The 15,190-nt window shown below is 35.4% G+C and overlaps 4 protein-coding genes across 4 annotated transcripts; all 4 read right to left on the bottom strand.

Annotated features, from left to right (window-relative positions):
• Positions 1 to 22: 22 nt before the first annotated feature.
• On the bottom strand, positions 23 to 6,891 carry BX664DRAFT_362064 (uncharacterized protein). Its single transcript, XM_051548279.1, has 3 exons — positions 6,808 to 6,891; positions 1,605 to 6,716; positions 23 to 1,506 (listed from the first exon to the last, which is right to left on the bottom strand). Exons 1-3 carry the CDS (start codon positions 6,840 to 6,842, stop codon positions 30 to 32), a joined length of 6,624 nt encoding a protein of 2,207 aa, XP_051396656.1. The 5' UTR covers positions 6,843 to 6,891; the 3' UTR covers positions 23 to 29.
• Positions 6,892 to 8,100: 1,209 nt separating this feature from the next.
• On the bottom strand, positions 8,101 to 10,955 carry BX664DRAFT_341839 (P-loop containing nucleoside triphosphate hydrolase protein). Its single transcript, XM_051547060.1, has 10 exons — positions 10,905 to 10,955; positions 10,708 to 10,830; positions 10,511 to 10,588; positions 10,273 to 10,409; positions 10,035 to 10,219; positions 9,743 to 9,974; positions 9,593 to 9,678; positions 9,335 to 9,521; positions 9,070 to 9,248; positions 8,101 to 8,998 (listed from the first exon to the last, which is right to left on the bottom strand). Exons 1-10 carry the CDS (start codon positions 10,936 to 10,938, stop codon positions 8,146 to 8,148), a joined length of 2,094 nt encoding a protein of 697 aa, XP_051396655.1. The 5' UTR covers positions 10,939 to 10,955; the 3' UTR covers positions 8,101 to 8,145.
• Positions 10,956 to 11,088: 133 nt separating this feature from the next.
• Positions 11,089 to 13,273, bottom strand: BX664DRAFT_341837 (cytochrome P450). The gene is made up of 7 exons (XM_051547059.1): positions 13,077 to 13,273; positions 12,882 to 12,988; positions 12,673 to 12,821; positions 12,243 to 12,571; positions 12,114 to 12,188; positions 11,887 to 12,040; positions 11,089 to 11,830 (listed from the first exon to the last, which is right to left on the bottom strand). The coding sequence occupies exons 1-7, from the start codon at positions 13,188 to 13,190 to the stop codon at positions 11,220 to 11,222; spliced, it is 1,539 nt and encodes a 512-aa protein (XP_051396654.1). The 5' UTR covers positions 13,191 to 13,273; the 3' UTR covers positions 11,089 to 11,219.
• Positions 13,274 to 14,138: 865 nt separating this feature from the next.
• On the bottom strand, positions 14,139 to 15,178 carry BX664DRAFT_388886 (uncharacterized protein). Its single transcript, XM_051549504.1, has 4 exons — positions 14,933 to 15,178; positions 14,793 to 14,862; positions 14,560 to 14,703; positions 14,139 to 14,479 (listed from the first exon to the last, which is right to left on the bottom strand). Exons 1-4 carry the CDS (start codon positions 15,140 to 15,142, stop codon positions 14,223 to 14,225), a joined length of 681 nt encoding a protein of 226 aa, XP_051396653.1. The 5' UTR covers positions 15,143 to 15,178; the 3' UTR covers positions 14,139 to 14,222.
• Between the last annotated feature and the right edge of the window lie 12 nt (positions 15,179 to 15,190).

The following is a 15,190-nucleotide window of genomic DNA, read 5'->3' as shown; positions in this document are numbered from 1 at the left end:
TGTAAATCTAATTTATTCATTGCTTGGGTTTACACAAAATAAGTAATAATCAAATAATATTTCAATGGATCAATCACTTGAGTTTCCAATAATTCTAATTCATTCTTCATTTCGGTCATGGTACCTTCCAATTGTTTCAGTGTGGTATTCGTCTTATCCAATAAATTCACTAAAGATTTGAGATTGTCACTGGCAATCATTTTTCTTTCATCTTGATGTATATCAGGTTTAGCAATCCAAAGGACAGTTTGTGTGGTCAGTAGGACAATGCTGAATTCCAATGTCCTCAGTAAAGCTTTCAAATCGGTGACAGATGGTTGTGAAAAAGAGGTCGAAGGTGGTAATGGTGATGATGATGATGATGCTGTTATTGAAGATGACGATGATGGTATTGCTGATGATAATGTTGATATTGGCATAGATGATATGTCACGTAATTGTTGTTGTTGGTTTTTGATCCATGATGCCGTCTTTTGGGTTAATTGTAAACAGGTGACAATCCATTCTTTCATGACGCCAAAGGATATGGAGGATGTTGAAGTTCGTGTATCAGGTGAAAGAATCGTGTTTCCGAAGGGCCATTCATTATTACTCTTGATTAGTATTGATTTTGCCTCTGTTAACAGTACAATAGACCCAAGGATATTTCTTGCAATACGGATGGCTCGTTGTGTAGTGGAGTACATCAGTTGACTTGTATGTTGTTCACTATTTGTTTGTTGTTGTGATGATTGGAATGATACTGATCTTTGATTTTCTAAGTCAATAAACGTTTGTGATTGATACTTTTCATCTTGATCCACAGGGAAAAGTTGAGCTTGCATATGATTGGGATGAGTAAAATGATAAAGGTATCGTTTTACCAAAGGAAGTCCACAGTTCTTGAAAGCCATAAAGATATTGACAGCATAACCAGCCACTCGATCCAATTGCTTGGCCAAACCAAAAAGAATTGTTGTCAACCATTCGATTTCCGTCATCAAAGGCGAGGAGATGGATTCAGAAGGTACCAGTCCAAGAAGGGAATCATTGGCACCATTAGCAATAGCAAAACTTCGATCCACTTGACCACTATATTTTTGAATAAAGAGTACACCATGTCGTAATACACCATCATCTTCTTTACCGACCAATCGAATGATATTGCTAACCACATTGAGCATTTGGCACCATAAAATATGTAAAGGATTTCGTTCCACAAAACCAGATCCACCCACACCAAGATCCGTTGCTGTTGTACCGCCACTGATAGTATCTTGAGGTGTATTATTATTGTTCTTCCTACCACTAACTACTTTGTCTCCGAATCGTACAAATATATCTAAGCTACCTTGTTCCAGTCGTCTTGATAAAGCATTGTTGCAGAGTAAATCCATGACACCATGATTCTTGAGAGCAAAAGCTGCTTCTGGAATATTGGCCAAAGCAACCATAAAGTACATTGCATTTTCTGCATAAGGAGACACCATAATATTGTATAAACTGGAAGTATCGAATTTAGTTTGACTAGTAGTAACAAATATCAAAAAAAAAAAAATAGGTTAGATTCCAAAAAAAAAAAAAAAAAAAAACATTGCTCGATTTTCCTTTCATTTCCAACTTACCTTTCCATTTCATCCACTACTAACACCATACCATGATAAGCCAACTTCAATAACATGGGTATAGTATCATTGTTTTCAAATGTTGTCAACCAAACACCAACAGGAAGGAGAGAACGCCCATACTTGTTTGATTTAATCAGTTCCCCTAATAAAGCCAACACAACTGTAACATCCTTCATACATTCTTCCGCCACATCATCCGGTACAGGAGTCATTGATTTTTGTCGTTGTTGAGTAATTGCATTATTGGCCACACCTGCAAAACTTGCACATGTCACTTGAAGAAGTTGAGCAAGAGCTACTGTAAGTTCACCATCAATAGGAGTGGGAAGAGTGAATGCGTGCACTGTTCGAATACATAATAAGATAGATTCCAAAAGAGGACGACGATAGGCCACAGAGAAGAAGTTGATATTATCCTTAAGAGCATAGTTTTCACGATCCAAAAGCTTGCACAGTTTCAATACGAGTGACACAGCCGATTTGACATATTCCGTTCTCAAGGTTTGTGCTGATGATGACTTGTTTAATAAAGCGCTTTCAGAACTAATCCAATCTTCTACCAAAGCACGAATCAAACCAACCACTTGCTGATGACTGGTCAACGTCACACTATTTTGAGCTTCCACAGGTTCATGCTCATGCTTTTGTTGTTGATTGTGTACTTGTTGTTTCTGTCTTGTCGTAGCATCTTGGTTATCTTCAATCATTTGATCAATCAGTTCATTGATAAATGTATACAACGTAGGCTTGGTTTTGGAGTGCCAAATCACTTCAGACACATGCCCAGAGCTTGTTTCCATCAAGGTTTTGAAGGATTGTAATAGCATCATTTCAGAATCCACTAAGGACCAGTTCATATTAGCAAAGCCTATATACGAGAGGAATTGGAATGAAATTTGCTTGACCAAACGGAGAGCCTGTACCTTTGGAGTTACCAGAACCATTGTCGTTACCCCATCAACAACATTGTCTCCATCTTCACGGAATACTTGTACAGCTTGACGATAAAGGGAAGAAATACGAGAAACAGCCAATGGGAGATCATAGAGATAAGATGTACCATATTGACGACCTTGGCCTTGACCATTGTTTGCATCATCACCAAAACCAACTTTTGTCACCATCTGTATAAGAGGACTAATATCACTTTCAGAAGAAGTACAAGGACAGAATTCCAAAACACGACAAGCATCGTCTTCTATTTGAGTAGCGAGAGAAGGTTCAAAATGATTTCTAATAAATTCACGTCGCATCCATTGAAGTTTAGAAGGTTCACCCAATTTGATAAGAAGATTCTTAAGTCCAGTAGGTAACATATCACCTATTGCCATAGTCACGCCTTGAGATGCCTGTGATCCAGCTGTCAATTGGATTTCAAAAGATACAAGTCGCATGATAAAAGTTCGATTCAAATGCATACAACATTCCTGCTGAATAGATTTATTGATATCTTTTAGAACATGTTGCACCTTGGAAAGCACCTGCTTGGTATCATCATTGTCCAAATCCACATTGTTGAATAATTCGTTTTCAAGTTGTAATTGTTGTTCCACAATATTCTTCTTTGTATTGTTTGAAACCAAACTGCTAGGATTGAGAAGAATCGCTTCCAATGCTTGCCAAAGACCAGTATCACTTCGAGTTCGTTGTACCATAGCATAATGATCAAATGCTAGTTGCCAAAAAGTTGCCAAAAACCTCAACACATTCGATAATACCGTAGGCTTTTCCACAGAGAGTGATTGCCAAGAGTTCAAAAGTTCAACAGCAGCCCTAACAGCAGATTCGTTGCTTGATGTCTCACCATTGTTTCCAGTTGTGTTTTGAGAAGAAGAATCAAGTGCAAATGTGACAGATGGAGATTTTCCTTTTTTCTGTTGATCTTGTAACTTGACAGCAGTCTTTGGACTAGGCATGATTGCATCACCACATTCCATAAACAATAAAGCTAAACTAGGTTGAGTTTCCACCAAAAGAGAGATCATCTGCCAAATACTTGTAAGTAGATTTTCAGGTTGAGTAGAATCTTTAGCAATAGCCAAATAACTTTTGATAATCGATTGCGCTTGATCTGTATCACCAAGATATTGAACAAAATTGGGTACCACCATCCATCGTGAAACACAAAGACATAACAGAGAGAAAATGTTGGTAGCCAAAATAGGGATCGCCATCAGGTTGCCATCATCATCATCATGTTGTTGACGATATCGGACCAGTAGAGTTAAACGGTATAAAAAGTCCATCTTGCCGTTATTTCCAGTGCGATGATTTAACATGGCCTTTTCCAATAGTCCCACGTGAGTCGAGGTGGAGTCTACCTTTGTTTTTCCATCTAGTTGTTCTTGTTGTTGTAATAAAGATTTGACAAATGATAGAGTAAGTTTTGTCAATAATTCCGCTTGACGTGCTTCAGTAGTACGACTTGCTGCATAAAGATCTTCGGCCATCCAAGCCCCTTGAGCCATCACATCCAACATGGGTGAAAGATAAAATTGACTTGTATATTCATCCTTCAAGAAACGATACAACAAAGCATCACGTACCTTGGTCATAGTAGATACTTCCTTCGTTCTGATTACATCCGTGGGAATAGTAGAGCTGCTGTCAAACTTGAAGAAACGTTCTACTTCGATAAAGATAGCCATCATTTTGGATCCAATCAAATACCGATCATATACAGACTTGTAACGCCAGCCAGCATAGTATGGTAAAATATGTGCCATAAGGTAGTGAAAGTAACCAGATAAGATTTCAGCCTTGTATTGTTCATCTACACCAATTGAATTAACAGTATTGCTACTTGACATAGTCATAGTTGCATTGGTAGTCGTTGCCGTAGCAGTTGTATGTTTTTCGTGTATTGTCCACCAATGTCGTTGTACATCCTTAATCAATCCACCAATCAAATCCAAAAGAGCCAAAAGAATAGAATATTTGCCAATTTCACATTCTACAGATTCAATAACATGGGTGACTTGAGCTGCTTGTTGACTTCCCAAACTACGAGTAGGCACTTTGCTGAAAGATACCGCCAGAAGAGGGTCCCGTTCCAAAGGACGAGGAAACAAACAAGATGTGCTGATAAACAACCAAAGGTCAGTGGGGTAGAATGGAAGTAGAGCTGTTAGACACTTGATAGACATGGTCAATAATTCAACGTTGCAACCAGGTATCGCACAACCGCGAGTAGTAAGTTCACATAAAATGGAAACCAAAAAAGGAGAGCGACCAGTGGCAGCACCAAATGGTTTGTTTTCTTCTATCAATTCAACCAAACGAGTCACCAATGTAGAACCAGCCAAAGTTAGGAATCTTTCCAATAATTGTAAAATGGAGTTCACATCATTCACATTTGGAGCATCATCACCAGCTTGCAAATAGTGAGAGAGTTTCAAGATCAAGGCAGGCCAACCAGTAGGAAACAAGAAATCATTGACATGTTTCACCGGAGTGATCATTGTTGTAGTAGAAGTATCACTGGATGTCGAGACATCACCACAGGCAGCTGTCAACAATTGGATGATATCAGTAAAGCGACGAGGATACCGACCATTTTCAGGATTCAAGAATAATTGAGCCAAAGAAGTTGAATGTTCATCGTTGTCATCCATATCCATTGTTGTTGGTGTTTGCATTTGATTACCATTCCAGAATCGACAACATAACGCAGGCTCATGTTTGAGAAGTAAACAAAAATCTTGAATTATAGTACTGTGCGCATGTTCAGACAATAATTCGAGTCGTACATCCAAGGTAAACCTATAAAGCAATTCATATAATATATTGAGGTAACCCACTTTGTTGACATCATCATCCTTGATTAAGTCACTTGTTGATAAAATAGTATGGATATAGTCGAATGCACCTTGCCCAAATGCTCTCGAGATATAACGTTGAAGAAGTTCTGGTCCTTGTTCAGTCAGTGGTACACGATTGGATCTTGTCGTGGTTGCTGAAACTCTAGTACTGTGAGTGTGTTTGGGTCTTTCTTTTGAAGATAAAAGACTTGATGCTGCAGTATCGTGTGAGTGAATTTGTTCTCCGCGTAATAAAGCCTTGACCTTTCCATAGTCCTTTTTGTCATTGTCTTCAAGAATCGTATCCATACATTGAAGAAAATCCACCCAAGCCAATATAGGTAAAGCGTGTTCCTTGATGTCCCCCAAAAATGACACCACATCGTTGAGCGAGATGATGATTTCAGGTGAGGATTTGAGACCGTTGTCTATCATTGTTGCTTGTTGAAGTAATTCCACAGATAAAAGAACACAAAGGTATGACACTTCAGAACGTAAATGTCGACCTGTCGCATTCAACATATGACCAAACGTTTGTTCCATTCCAAATCCATTGGCTTCAAATTCCTTGTAAATGTTGAGAACGGTGGTTGCAGGACAAGATCGAGAGATATAATAAATCATCATAATTTCCAGTAAAGCTTTTTGTTCCTTGAGAAGTTGTTGAGTATATTCATGAACCAAAGAAGGTGGTGTTGAAAATGTTGTAGGAACAGAAGTACGTACAAGACGACTAAACTGTACCAAAAGTCGCCCAGGCAAGTCGTCACCCGTTTTGTTGTTGATAGTTTCCACAGTATCAATAGCTATTGTCGTATAAGGATGTTGTTGCATAGAATCATCTTGTTGTTGACATAGTCGAAGTAATGAAGAAATGGATTGTAATAATGACAAACGTTCAATAAAGTAAAGTTGAGCAAAGACAAGAAACATTTCATCATAGCTTTGAACATTTGACAATGAATCTTGTTTTTGTTGTTGACGATGTTTGAAAAACTTGGATACAATGGATGGGTGTTGTTGTCGAAAAGAGTTCCAAAGAATGGCGCATTGTTGTTCATTGAGTTGTAAGGCATCACTAAAGAGGCAAACAATATCTTTTTCATCGGTACTAAGTGTAAAAGTGATACTGTCTAGATTGAGAGGTTTATCTGGAATGAGTTTGCTGCGTGAAGTAGTGGAAGGTTCAGTGAAGTAATCTAATCCAAGACTAAGTTGACTTGTTTTTTCTTCTAAGATAGTTTGTAAACGATCTGTTGAGCATTGTTCCGTACCTCGTTCAATAGTGTCAAACAACTGGCGAAAAGTTCTAATAAAAAAGATCAAAAAATAAATAACGATTGTTAAAGAATAATAGTTAAATAAATAAATAAATAAAAAGAATATTATGTTATTTTTACCCATCAAACTTTTCGTCGAGATGTGATGAAGTCATATAAAACGATGGTATTCAAATAAAGAAAGAAAGAGAGAAAGAAAGAAACAGCAAGGAAAAGAAAGAAAGAACAAACTTTTTTTTTCGCGTTTTACAAACTGGACCGTATCATAAACCTAACGTCATGACTGGTTTTTTTTTATAAGCGGCATTCCAAAATTTGTCCGCCCTTTTGATCCAGAAGAAATGGTTATGGTAATTCATACCAATGTGATATCAGGTTTTGGAATAAAGATTTACCAGATAATATTTCTATCATTGTTGATGATGATCAAACTTGGAAATGTTGTCTTGCATACAGAATTGACTAAAAGTAAAAAAAAAAAAAAAAAAAAAAAAAAAAATTATACAGTGATCGTGTTTTTCCATTTTTGGTTTCTTTCTTTTCTTTGTGTTGACTTTTTTTGTTTTACTATATCATTTAGTTAGTAGAGATTACTAGTTATACTTTTTATCCAATAAAGTTTCCATTTTAACGTTACAATGGTCCTTTTTTTATTATTGTATTTTTTTGATCATACTGTTATTTTTATCATATTCTTCTTTTACTGTATCTTTTATCAATCAGGGGTAAAGACTCACATATATATATATATAAGTTCCCGGGCTTGCTATTTCTCTCTTTTTTAAGAGTAATCTGATACTTTATTTATAAAAGGAGCTTTTTATAGGGTTTATTCCTTTTTCTCTTTAACAAAGTTTTATTGTTAAAAAAAAAAACACTTACGTTTTGTCTCGTTATTTTTATATCGACCGATACAACTCTCAGCATTCAAAATAAGAGCGTGTCGTGGCTAAACCTGATTTTGGGATCCTAACAAAGAATCACAAAATGCTCATGGTCCTTAAAGACAAAACTATGAAGACTGCAAATTATGCGAACAATTGGAAAGAAACTCAAGTATTAGGCGAATTGTTTGTCGCTGTCCATGATCTGGCCTGCCGTGATAAAGATGTGATATTTCCCAGTACTTTTTATAAAAGAGTAAAAAAGAAGAATAGATGTTTTTAAACATATTGTCCAAAAATGGAAATGAATGTCTTGAATAAAGTGTGCGATCACTCTTGGTGATGATCAATAAACTAAGGCAACTTTAATATAAAAGCTTGCTTAATAATAATATGATATCATAAAAATAAATAAGTAAAAAAAAAAATAGAATAAACATTGTTTTTTAATAAATATATGTATATATGTGTATGTGATTCGATATAGAATGAATGGATGGATAAAAAAAAAAAAAAAAAAGAGGAATAATAATAATACAATGTGATGATCTAAACTGGAGGGGGTGAACTATCACTATTTCTTGGTGTTTGCATATTGATAAAAATGAGGAGCGAGTTCAGCCAACCAAGCTTCATCAATAGCAGTCAAGTCGCGCATATAAGCCTTGTTTGTTTCAACGACTTCATGGAACAAAACGCATGATGGGTTGCGATTGAAGAGGACAGAATCAGGATGAATATTGAGTAACACACCATCACGGATGGTACGGAATCGCCCACTTCCATCGGGTTCGGCTCTTGCTGCCTGTGAAAAGTAACCACTGACTAGACATTTTCGAATACGTTCGGATGCTATTTGACGTTGTTGATCTTGATCCAGACTTGTTGAATCCATAGCACTCACCATAGGTACTTTGAACCGTTTCAAATACTTGACCAATTGCTGTCGAATTCGGATGGCTCTTGCTAATGCTTTGAAGTTCAATAACCGATCGTGACACCATTTACCAGATTTGCCATTGTGAATAAATCCATTGTACACATTGAGTAAACTGAGATGATCACCTTCTTCTACCCAAAACTGTCGTCGTATATCCAGTACCGCCATTTTATCCATTTTCCGAGATGGTTGAATAAAGATGTTTTGTACAGATACCATGGCTGCAATAGTGACTATTTCTTGACTGCAATGAAAATCACCAGATGAAAGTAAGATCTTGCCTAACATGGGATCCACAGGGAATTCAGCCAGTGTCATACCAAGTGGAAGTGTCAATCGTCCAACATCATCCAGTGCTTTTAAAGAATAGAGTAATTCTAATGCACGTATCATCAATGCTGCAGGCGGTGCTGTCACAAAGTCAAATCGTAGTACATTATCAATCCCAAGAGCTTTCAATTGTAAGATTACCGGTGCCAAGTTGGTTCTAATGATAAGAAATAATATAATATATATTTATTATATATCAATTGGATCATACATCTTTTTTTTTTTTACCTTTGGATTTCTGGAATACTTGTGTCTCGAAGAGTATTATATGTTTCTTCAGTATATAATCTAAATGCCTTTCCAGGTCTTACTCTACCAGCACGCCCAGCACGTTGTAATGCAGATGCTTTGGAAATTGGAGTAACCACAAGAGCTTCCATACCCGTCTTTGGATTGTAAGCGCGAATCTATAATATTAAATTCATTTATGAGTCATGCCATCTTATGTTTATTATTTTCTTCTTCTTCTTCTTCTTCTTCTTCTTCTATTTACCTTGACAAACCCACAATCAATAACATAAACAATGCCTTCCAAGGTAACAGAAGCTTCAGCGATATTTGTAGATACAATCACTTTTCGAGAGTCTCTTGGTGTTGGTTCAAAAACTCGAAGTTGTTCTTGTAAAGTCAATCCAGCATACAGAGGTAATGGTTCAAGGTATAAACTACCCTTTGGCAATCTAAAAAAACATTCATAAGGAAGTTAATATGCGCATTTTTTTTCTATTTTTTTTTTCACAAATAAACTTACGTTTTGGCACGATCATAGATTTCTGATACAACATGGTCAATTTCTTCGCGTCCAGTAAGAAAGATCAAAATATCACCACGAGCTTCCTATAAAAATAATGATTCAGTCACCTTTTTTTTTGTTTGAGTTGAAAAAATCCAATAGTCTTACCTGAGTATGTATATCAAACACTGTCTGAATCGTCTTTTCTACATAGTCAGGTACGGGTTCATCTACATAAAGTGTATCTACAGGATACATTCGGCCTTCCAAAGAGATAATGTTGGCAGTATCCTTGCTTCGATCCTTGGTAGTATTGTGATTGAAAAAAGTGTAAAACGTTTCGGCATCCAAGGTTGCTGAGGAGATGATAACATGTAAATCCGGTCGTTTTTTTTGAATTCTAAATGAAATAAACCCCATTTTTAATATAAAAAAAAATCCTTTTTTTCTTTTTACTTACTTTTTAAGGACGCCTAATAAAATGTCAGTGTATAAACTTCGTTCATGCGCTTCGTCAATCATCACCACATCGTAGTTTGTCAATAATGGATCGATCATTGTTTCCCGGAATAGCATACCATCTGTCATGTATTTGATACGAGTTTTGGATGACGTTTGATCATCGAATCGAATAAGATAACCCACCTAGTATAGATATAAATGTCAATTAAATGAATCTTTTTGGAACAAGAACTTACTTCATCACCAAGTTTGACACTTTTTTCATCGGCTACACGCTGAGCAACAGTGGTTGCAGCTATACGTCGAGGTTGAGTACATGCGATTTGTTTTCTATTGCGAGTCCATCCTGCCTCTTCAAGGTATTGTGGTATTTCTAGAAAGAAAGAAAAAAGAACAATGACGAATCATTAGTATAAAATGGTCAGTCAAAATATATATATATAAAAAAGAAGAAAGAGGTATTTTTGTACATACGCGTTGTTTTTCCACATCCAGTTTGTCCAATAACAATGGTTGTTTGATAAGTCTCTATAGAATACAACAGTTCACGTCCTACAGAAAAGAAAGAAGATCAAACATTGAGTGAATAGATAGATCCAGAAAGATGCCTTTATCCAAGTTGAGTGTAGAGTTGGGAGATCGTTTTTATCATGAATGGGTAATAAACATACGTAGTTTGAAAACTGGTAATCTTTCTCGTTGTTGCTTTAAAGTAAGATGTCTGTATTGCTGTTCTGCATGAGCTATAACGGTTGTATCAGTTTCGTTTTCAGTATCACGATCAACAGAGCTACCTATTCCCATTGAGAAATAAAGTATTAGTATATCTTGTTAATTTTTCTTTTAGATAAATCTTTTATAAATTTACCAGGAGCAATAGTTCCAGGCTTCCAAAAGGCCATGTTGTAAAAAAAAGTAGTAGCAAAAGAAAAAGAGACAACGAAAAGGGAAATGAGCACTAGAGATTTATTTTTCAGTTGAAAGAAAAGAAAAAGGAAATTCAAGACCCGCCGATGGTATCCGCTTTGCCTGTATAAGAAAAAGAATATACACAAAAATGTTCTTTATTTCAAATGAAATTAGATAAATATAAATTAAACATAAAAAACATATTGGATCAAGATACCTAAACTTATACTACAAACTACCACTATTATATATATACTACAATTACTTCTACTGATCAGACGCGACGGGGACGAAGGATAACATTGAACTTGTTCTGAGCCACAGTCAAAGTAACAAAATGACGAATATCATTGGCTTGTTCCATTTCATCAGGAATAGCGGTGATATCAAACAGCTTGATCAAGGCAGAAAGAGCCAGACGCATTTCCATCAAAGCGAAATTCTTGCCAATACAATTGCGAGATCCAATACTGAAAGCATAAAAGGCATCCAAATCGGGTTTCACACTACCAGGAGTATCATTAGGCAACCAACGTTCAGGTTCAAAGGAGCGAGCATTGGGCCAGTATTTTTCATTCAAATGGACATGATAAGCGTTGCATGTAATTCCAGTACCCTTAGGAACAAATAGAGTTCCACCAAGAGTTACATCTTTTTCTGCTCGTCGTTCAATACCATTAGCTGCCATTGGATCCAATCGTAATGTTTCATTGATCACAGCATTTAAATAGGGTAGATTCTTGAGTTGGTCATGGTTAAAGATATGTCGTTCCGGATTTACAAATTCCAAAGTATCGATTTCATCACGCAGTTTCTTCATTGCTTGAGGATGTCGAAGAAGTTCAATCACAGCAAATCCCAAAGTGTTTGAAGTTGTCTCTGAACCTATTATAAAAAAAAAGAGTCAATATATAAAATCTTGGTATAATGATGATGATTACCAGCAATCAAAAATAGAATCGTTTCAGTGATGATATGGATATCAGAAAATCTGTCATTGGGATCTTCAGCTTGCTTTGTGTCTAATAAAATTTGTAAAATGTCATGACGACGTTCACCACTTGTAACCCGTGCTTCAATGGTTTTCATCATGAACTATTAAAAAAAAAAATTAAAGTTAATATTAGTTGTACACATAGATCGGGAAAGAGCTTTTTTTTTTGGTTACATCGGTGATCACGGGACTGGATTTGATAGGTCGACCCAAAGTGAGAATCTTGGTAAGATAAGGATGTGCAATAATCTATAAAAAATGATTAGTATCATGAAAAAAAAAAATCAATTTAAATATATTTACCCAATTAGACCAACGCATTTCTGAAGCAATACTATCAGGAACAGGATGAGATTCATTTTTAATCATATCAAAGGTTTGTCCAAAAGCAGTAGTTCCAATAACATCAAGACCAAGATGTTGCCATAATTTCCAAATATCCACAACAGCACCTTGTTCAGGATGATCCCCTACCTTGCTATAGATCTTATCCAATAGGTTTTGTAACATATCATGCATATGAGTTTCTAAAGAGTTGAGATATTTGATAGAGAATGCAGGTGAAATCAATCGTCGTAAATGTTTGTGTGCATCTTTATCCCTAATATTGAAAGTAGTGTCAATTCCATTTTCTAAATTTGAAAAACAGATAAATAAATAATATGTTGATGAGTATGATCAAAAGTAAGAGACAAAAGAGAAAAAAGATTCATATTTACAATGATCCACTTACTTCTAAACAAATCATACATTTCCCCTTTTTCCAAATCATCTTGTTGTAACACCTGTTTGATCATAGTCTTATCAGCGATCAATAAAGTAGACGGTCCCAACTTGGCTACAGGACCATATTTGTCAGTATAAGCCAAGTATTTTTTAAATCTAGAATTGAAATGTAAATAATCGCATAATTTATTATTTTTTTTTGTCCTTTTTACTTACAAGGTACCAGCAGGGTTGTCCCAAGATCCTTTTGATATAGTAAAGAATTTAGCATAAAATGTAGAGGGCACGCCACTAAGAGGACCGACATAAGCATCATATAGTTTCTGGTAAAAATAAGAGAAGTAGAATATTATTCAATATTAAAAAAAAACAATTCAAAAATATAAGTTACGCGTTTGTCATTTATATTACCTTGGTGACAATATAGGTGGCAAGACCAATGGCTGTCATTTTGCCAACCGTTTCTAGTTCACGACGGTTAGGCATCGATTGAGTAACCTTGTCAAATGCTTCTTGATAATTCATAATAATAACCAGAAAAAAAGAGTAGTATGTTGGTTCGATAAGAAAGTAAAGAAGAAAAAAAGAAAAAAAAAAGACGAGAAAAAGGAAGATAAGAGAGGTTTTTTTAAAGGTGACAATCAAAAAGAAAACCTTTTTAATGAACTTCGGTCATATGATTTAAGCGTAATTTCATACTCAGTAGATTTCATCATCGGTTTTTGTCGCTTTTTGGGCAATATTCTGTTTCGTAAAGCCAACATTTCATTTCTTATGACTCAAAAAAGAAAAATCAATTGTAACAATATCCATTGTTCATTCAGCCACGCGATCTATATTCTTGTGAATCATTACAGTCTTTGAAGATGTTACCTATGGTTTGTAGATCATAATAAAAATAAAAAAAAAACTCGTCTCCTACATGATTTGAATGATGGTAATTGATGATTAAAATAGTCTATAGTATTACTATGACGATGATACGTTTGTTTCTATTGCCCATCTTACAATTGAAAACCCGGAGAAATATGGTAGGAGCTGTGCCGATGAGGATTTCCATTTATGTATAATTAACGAAGACGTCAGATGTTAGGATGGCGTGGCTCACCGTTTTCGGTAAGATTCCATCATTAGAGTTTATTTTAAGCACAATTTGGCAGGTTGAAACCAGGGGCGGGAGCGACTGGGTTATCGATTTTGCAGTCTTACTTCGACTGAAAAGACAGGCTGAGAATGAGACTACTACTATTGAAGACATATTTTACATTCTGTACCATTCCGAGAAAGGACCATATGATATCAATCAGAAAGCGTAGACCTCATTCACACACACACTCCATTACCCCACAAAACAGTTTTAATTTTAGTACCGGATTACTCAACGAATGAAATTTTCACGGTGGGAACCTAAAATAGTAACCATTATACCAGGGAACAATCTCCATTCATCCATCATGATCAACAATAAACAAAGAACAAAAAAAAAATTTCGTATTATATTTTAGATATATTAACTGATAAAAGATGTCTATATAACAAAAAGGGATAATCTAATCACTATAATTCACGCTTGACGTATTTCATATTTTCAATATCCACCACGATGCGATCACCTTCATGTACGAATTCAGGGACTTGTAACTTGGCACCATTAGAAAGAGAAGCAGTTTTGTAAACGGTTCCTTTGGCAGCTTGACCAGCACGTTCTACCACTGAATCCACTGTATATACATAATTGGCAGGTAATTTGAATATTGCTGGTTGTCTTCCTTCTTCTGGTGTTGTCAAGAAACTAATAGCAATAGGCATACCATCTATTGTTTATTTAAAAAGAAAAAAAAAAGGAATGAGTATATCTTCTTTTTTCTTTTATTATTATTTTTTATTTCTTTACCTTCCAACATGGCTAATGATCGTTCTCCACCTTCACACATATCACCTGTCAAAATAATTTCTTCAAACGTTTCAGGATGAAGACAATGTAATTGTGGACCGTCGGAATAAAGAAATTGATAGTTTTCATCCTGCAAATTCAAAACTATTCATTTCCTTAAGTAAAATATATGTATATAATATGAATTTATTTTCTTCTTTTCTTTTTTTTTTTTTTTCCAATAAAATACTTACTTTCCAAGGTATCATTTGATTTGAATCGTTCATTTGACTTGGCCATAGTTCGAATATCTTGAATTTCAATCTAAAATATGATATATATCAACATTAGAAAAAGTTTTTTTCTTTTTATTTATTTATTTATTGATTATTACCTTGATAACAGCCCCTCCTCGTCCTGAAGAAGAATGATCACGGTTCAACACTTTCCAAGCCTTGTCCTTGAACTGAACAATTTGACCTTTCTTTATGGAACCTACACTCATTTTGTAGAATCGTTTGCTGTAAAGATCGATTGTCCGTTGTTGCTTTTGAAAAATAAAAGGAGAGACACGAGAACGTAATAGTTGAGTTGATTTGAGCATATTGATAATCAAATTAGTATGAAGGTTGAAAGAAAGAAAGAAAAAAAA

Source organism: Halteromyces radiatus, assembly GCF_025201355.1.
Source record: "Halteromyces radiatus strain CBS 162.75 chromosome Unknown BX664scaffold_9, whole genome shotgun sequence".
NCBI classification, from domain to species: domain Eukaryota; kingdom Fungi; phylum Mucoromycota; class Mucoromycetes; order Mucorales; family Cunninghamellaceae; genus Halteromyces; species Halteromyces radiatus.
This window is presented reverse-complemented; position numbering and strand designations above follow the sequence as displayed.

Bases quoted from the DNA above. Each gene is read 5' to 3' on its own strand.
- BX664DRAFT_362064 (XM_051548279.1), bottom strand. From the start codon at position 6,842: ATGACTTCATCACATCTCGACGAAAAGTTTGATGG. The intron at 6,717-6,807 runs GTAAAAATAACA...CTTTTTTATTAG, and splicing joins CTCGACGAAAAGTTTGATGG to AACTTTTCGCCAGTTGTTTG. The intron at 1,507-1,604 runs GTAAGTTGGAAA...TGTTACTACTAG, and splicing joins GTAGTGGATGAAATGGAAAG to TCAAACTAAATTCGATACTT.
- BX664DRAFT_341839 (XM_051547060.1), bottom strand. From the start codon at position 10,938: ATGGCCTTTTGGAAGCCTGGAACTATTGCTCCTG. The intron at 10,410-10,510 runs GTATGTACAAAA...CTTTCTTTCTAG, and splicing joins TGGATGTGGAAAAACAACGC to AAATACCACAATACCTTGAA. The intron at 9,975-10,034 runs GTAAGTAAAAAG...TATTTCATTTAG, and splicing joins TTATTAGGCGTCCTTAAAAA to AATTCAAAAAAAACGACCGG.
- BX664DRAFT_341837 (XM_051547059.1), bottom strand. From the start codon at position 13,190: ATGAATTATCAAGAAGCATTTGACAAGGTTACTCAATCGATGCCTAAC. The intron at 12,572-12,672 runs GTAAGTGGATCA...TTTCAAATTTAG, and splicing joins AATGTATGATTTGTTTAGAA to AAAATGGAATTGACACTACT. The intron at 12,189-12,242 runs GTAAATATATTT...CATTTTTTATAG, and splicing joins AAATGCGTTGGTCTAATTGG to ATTATTGCACATCCTTATCT.
- BX664DRAFT_388886 (XM_051549504.1), bottom strand. From the start codon at position 15,142: ATGCTCAAATCAACTCAACTATTACGTTCTCGTGTCTCTCCTTTTATT. The intron at 14,863-14,932 runs GTAATAATCAAT...ATCATATTTTAG, and splicing joins GAGGAGGGGCTGTTATCAAG to ATTGAAATTCAAGATATTCG. The intron at 14,480-14,559 runs GTAAAGAAATAA...AATAAACAATAG, and splicing joins ATCATTAGCCATGTTGGAAG to ATGGTATGCCTATTGCTATT.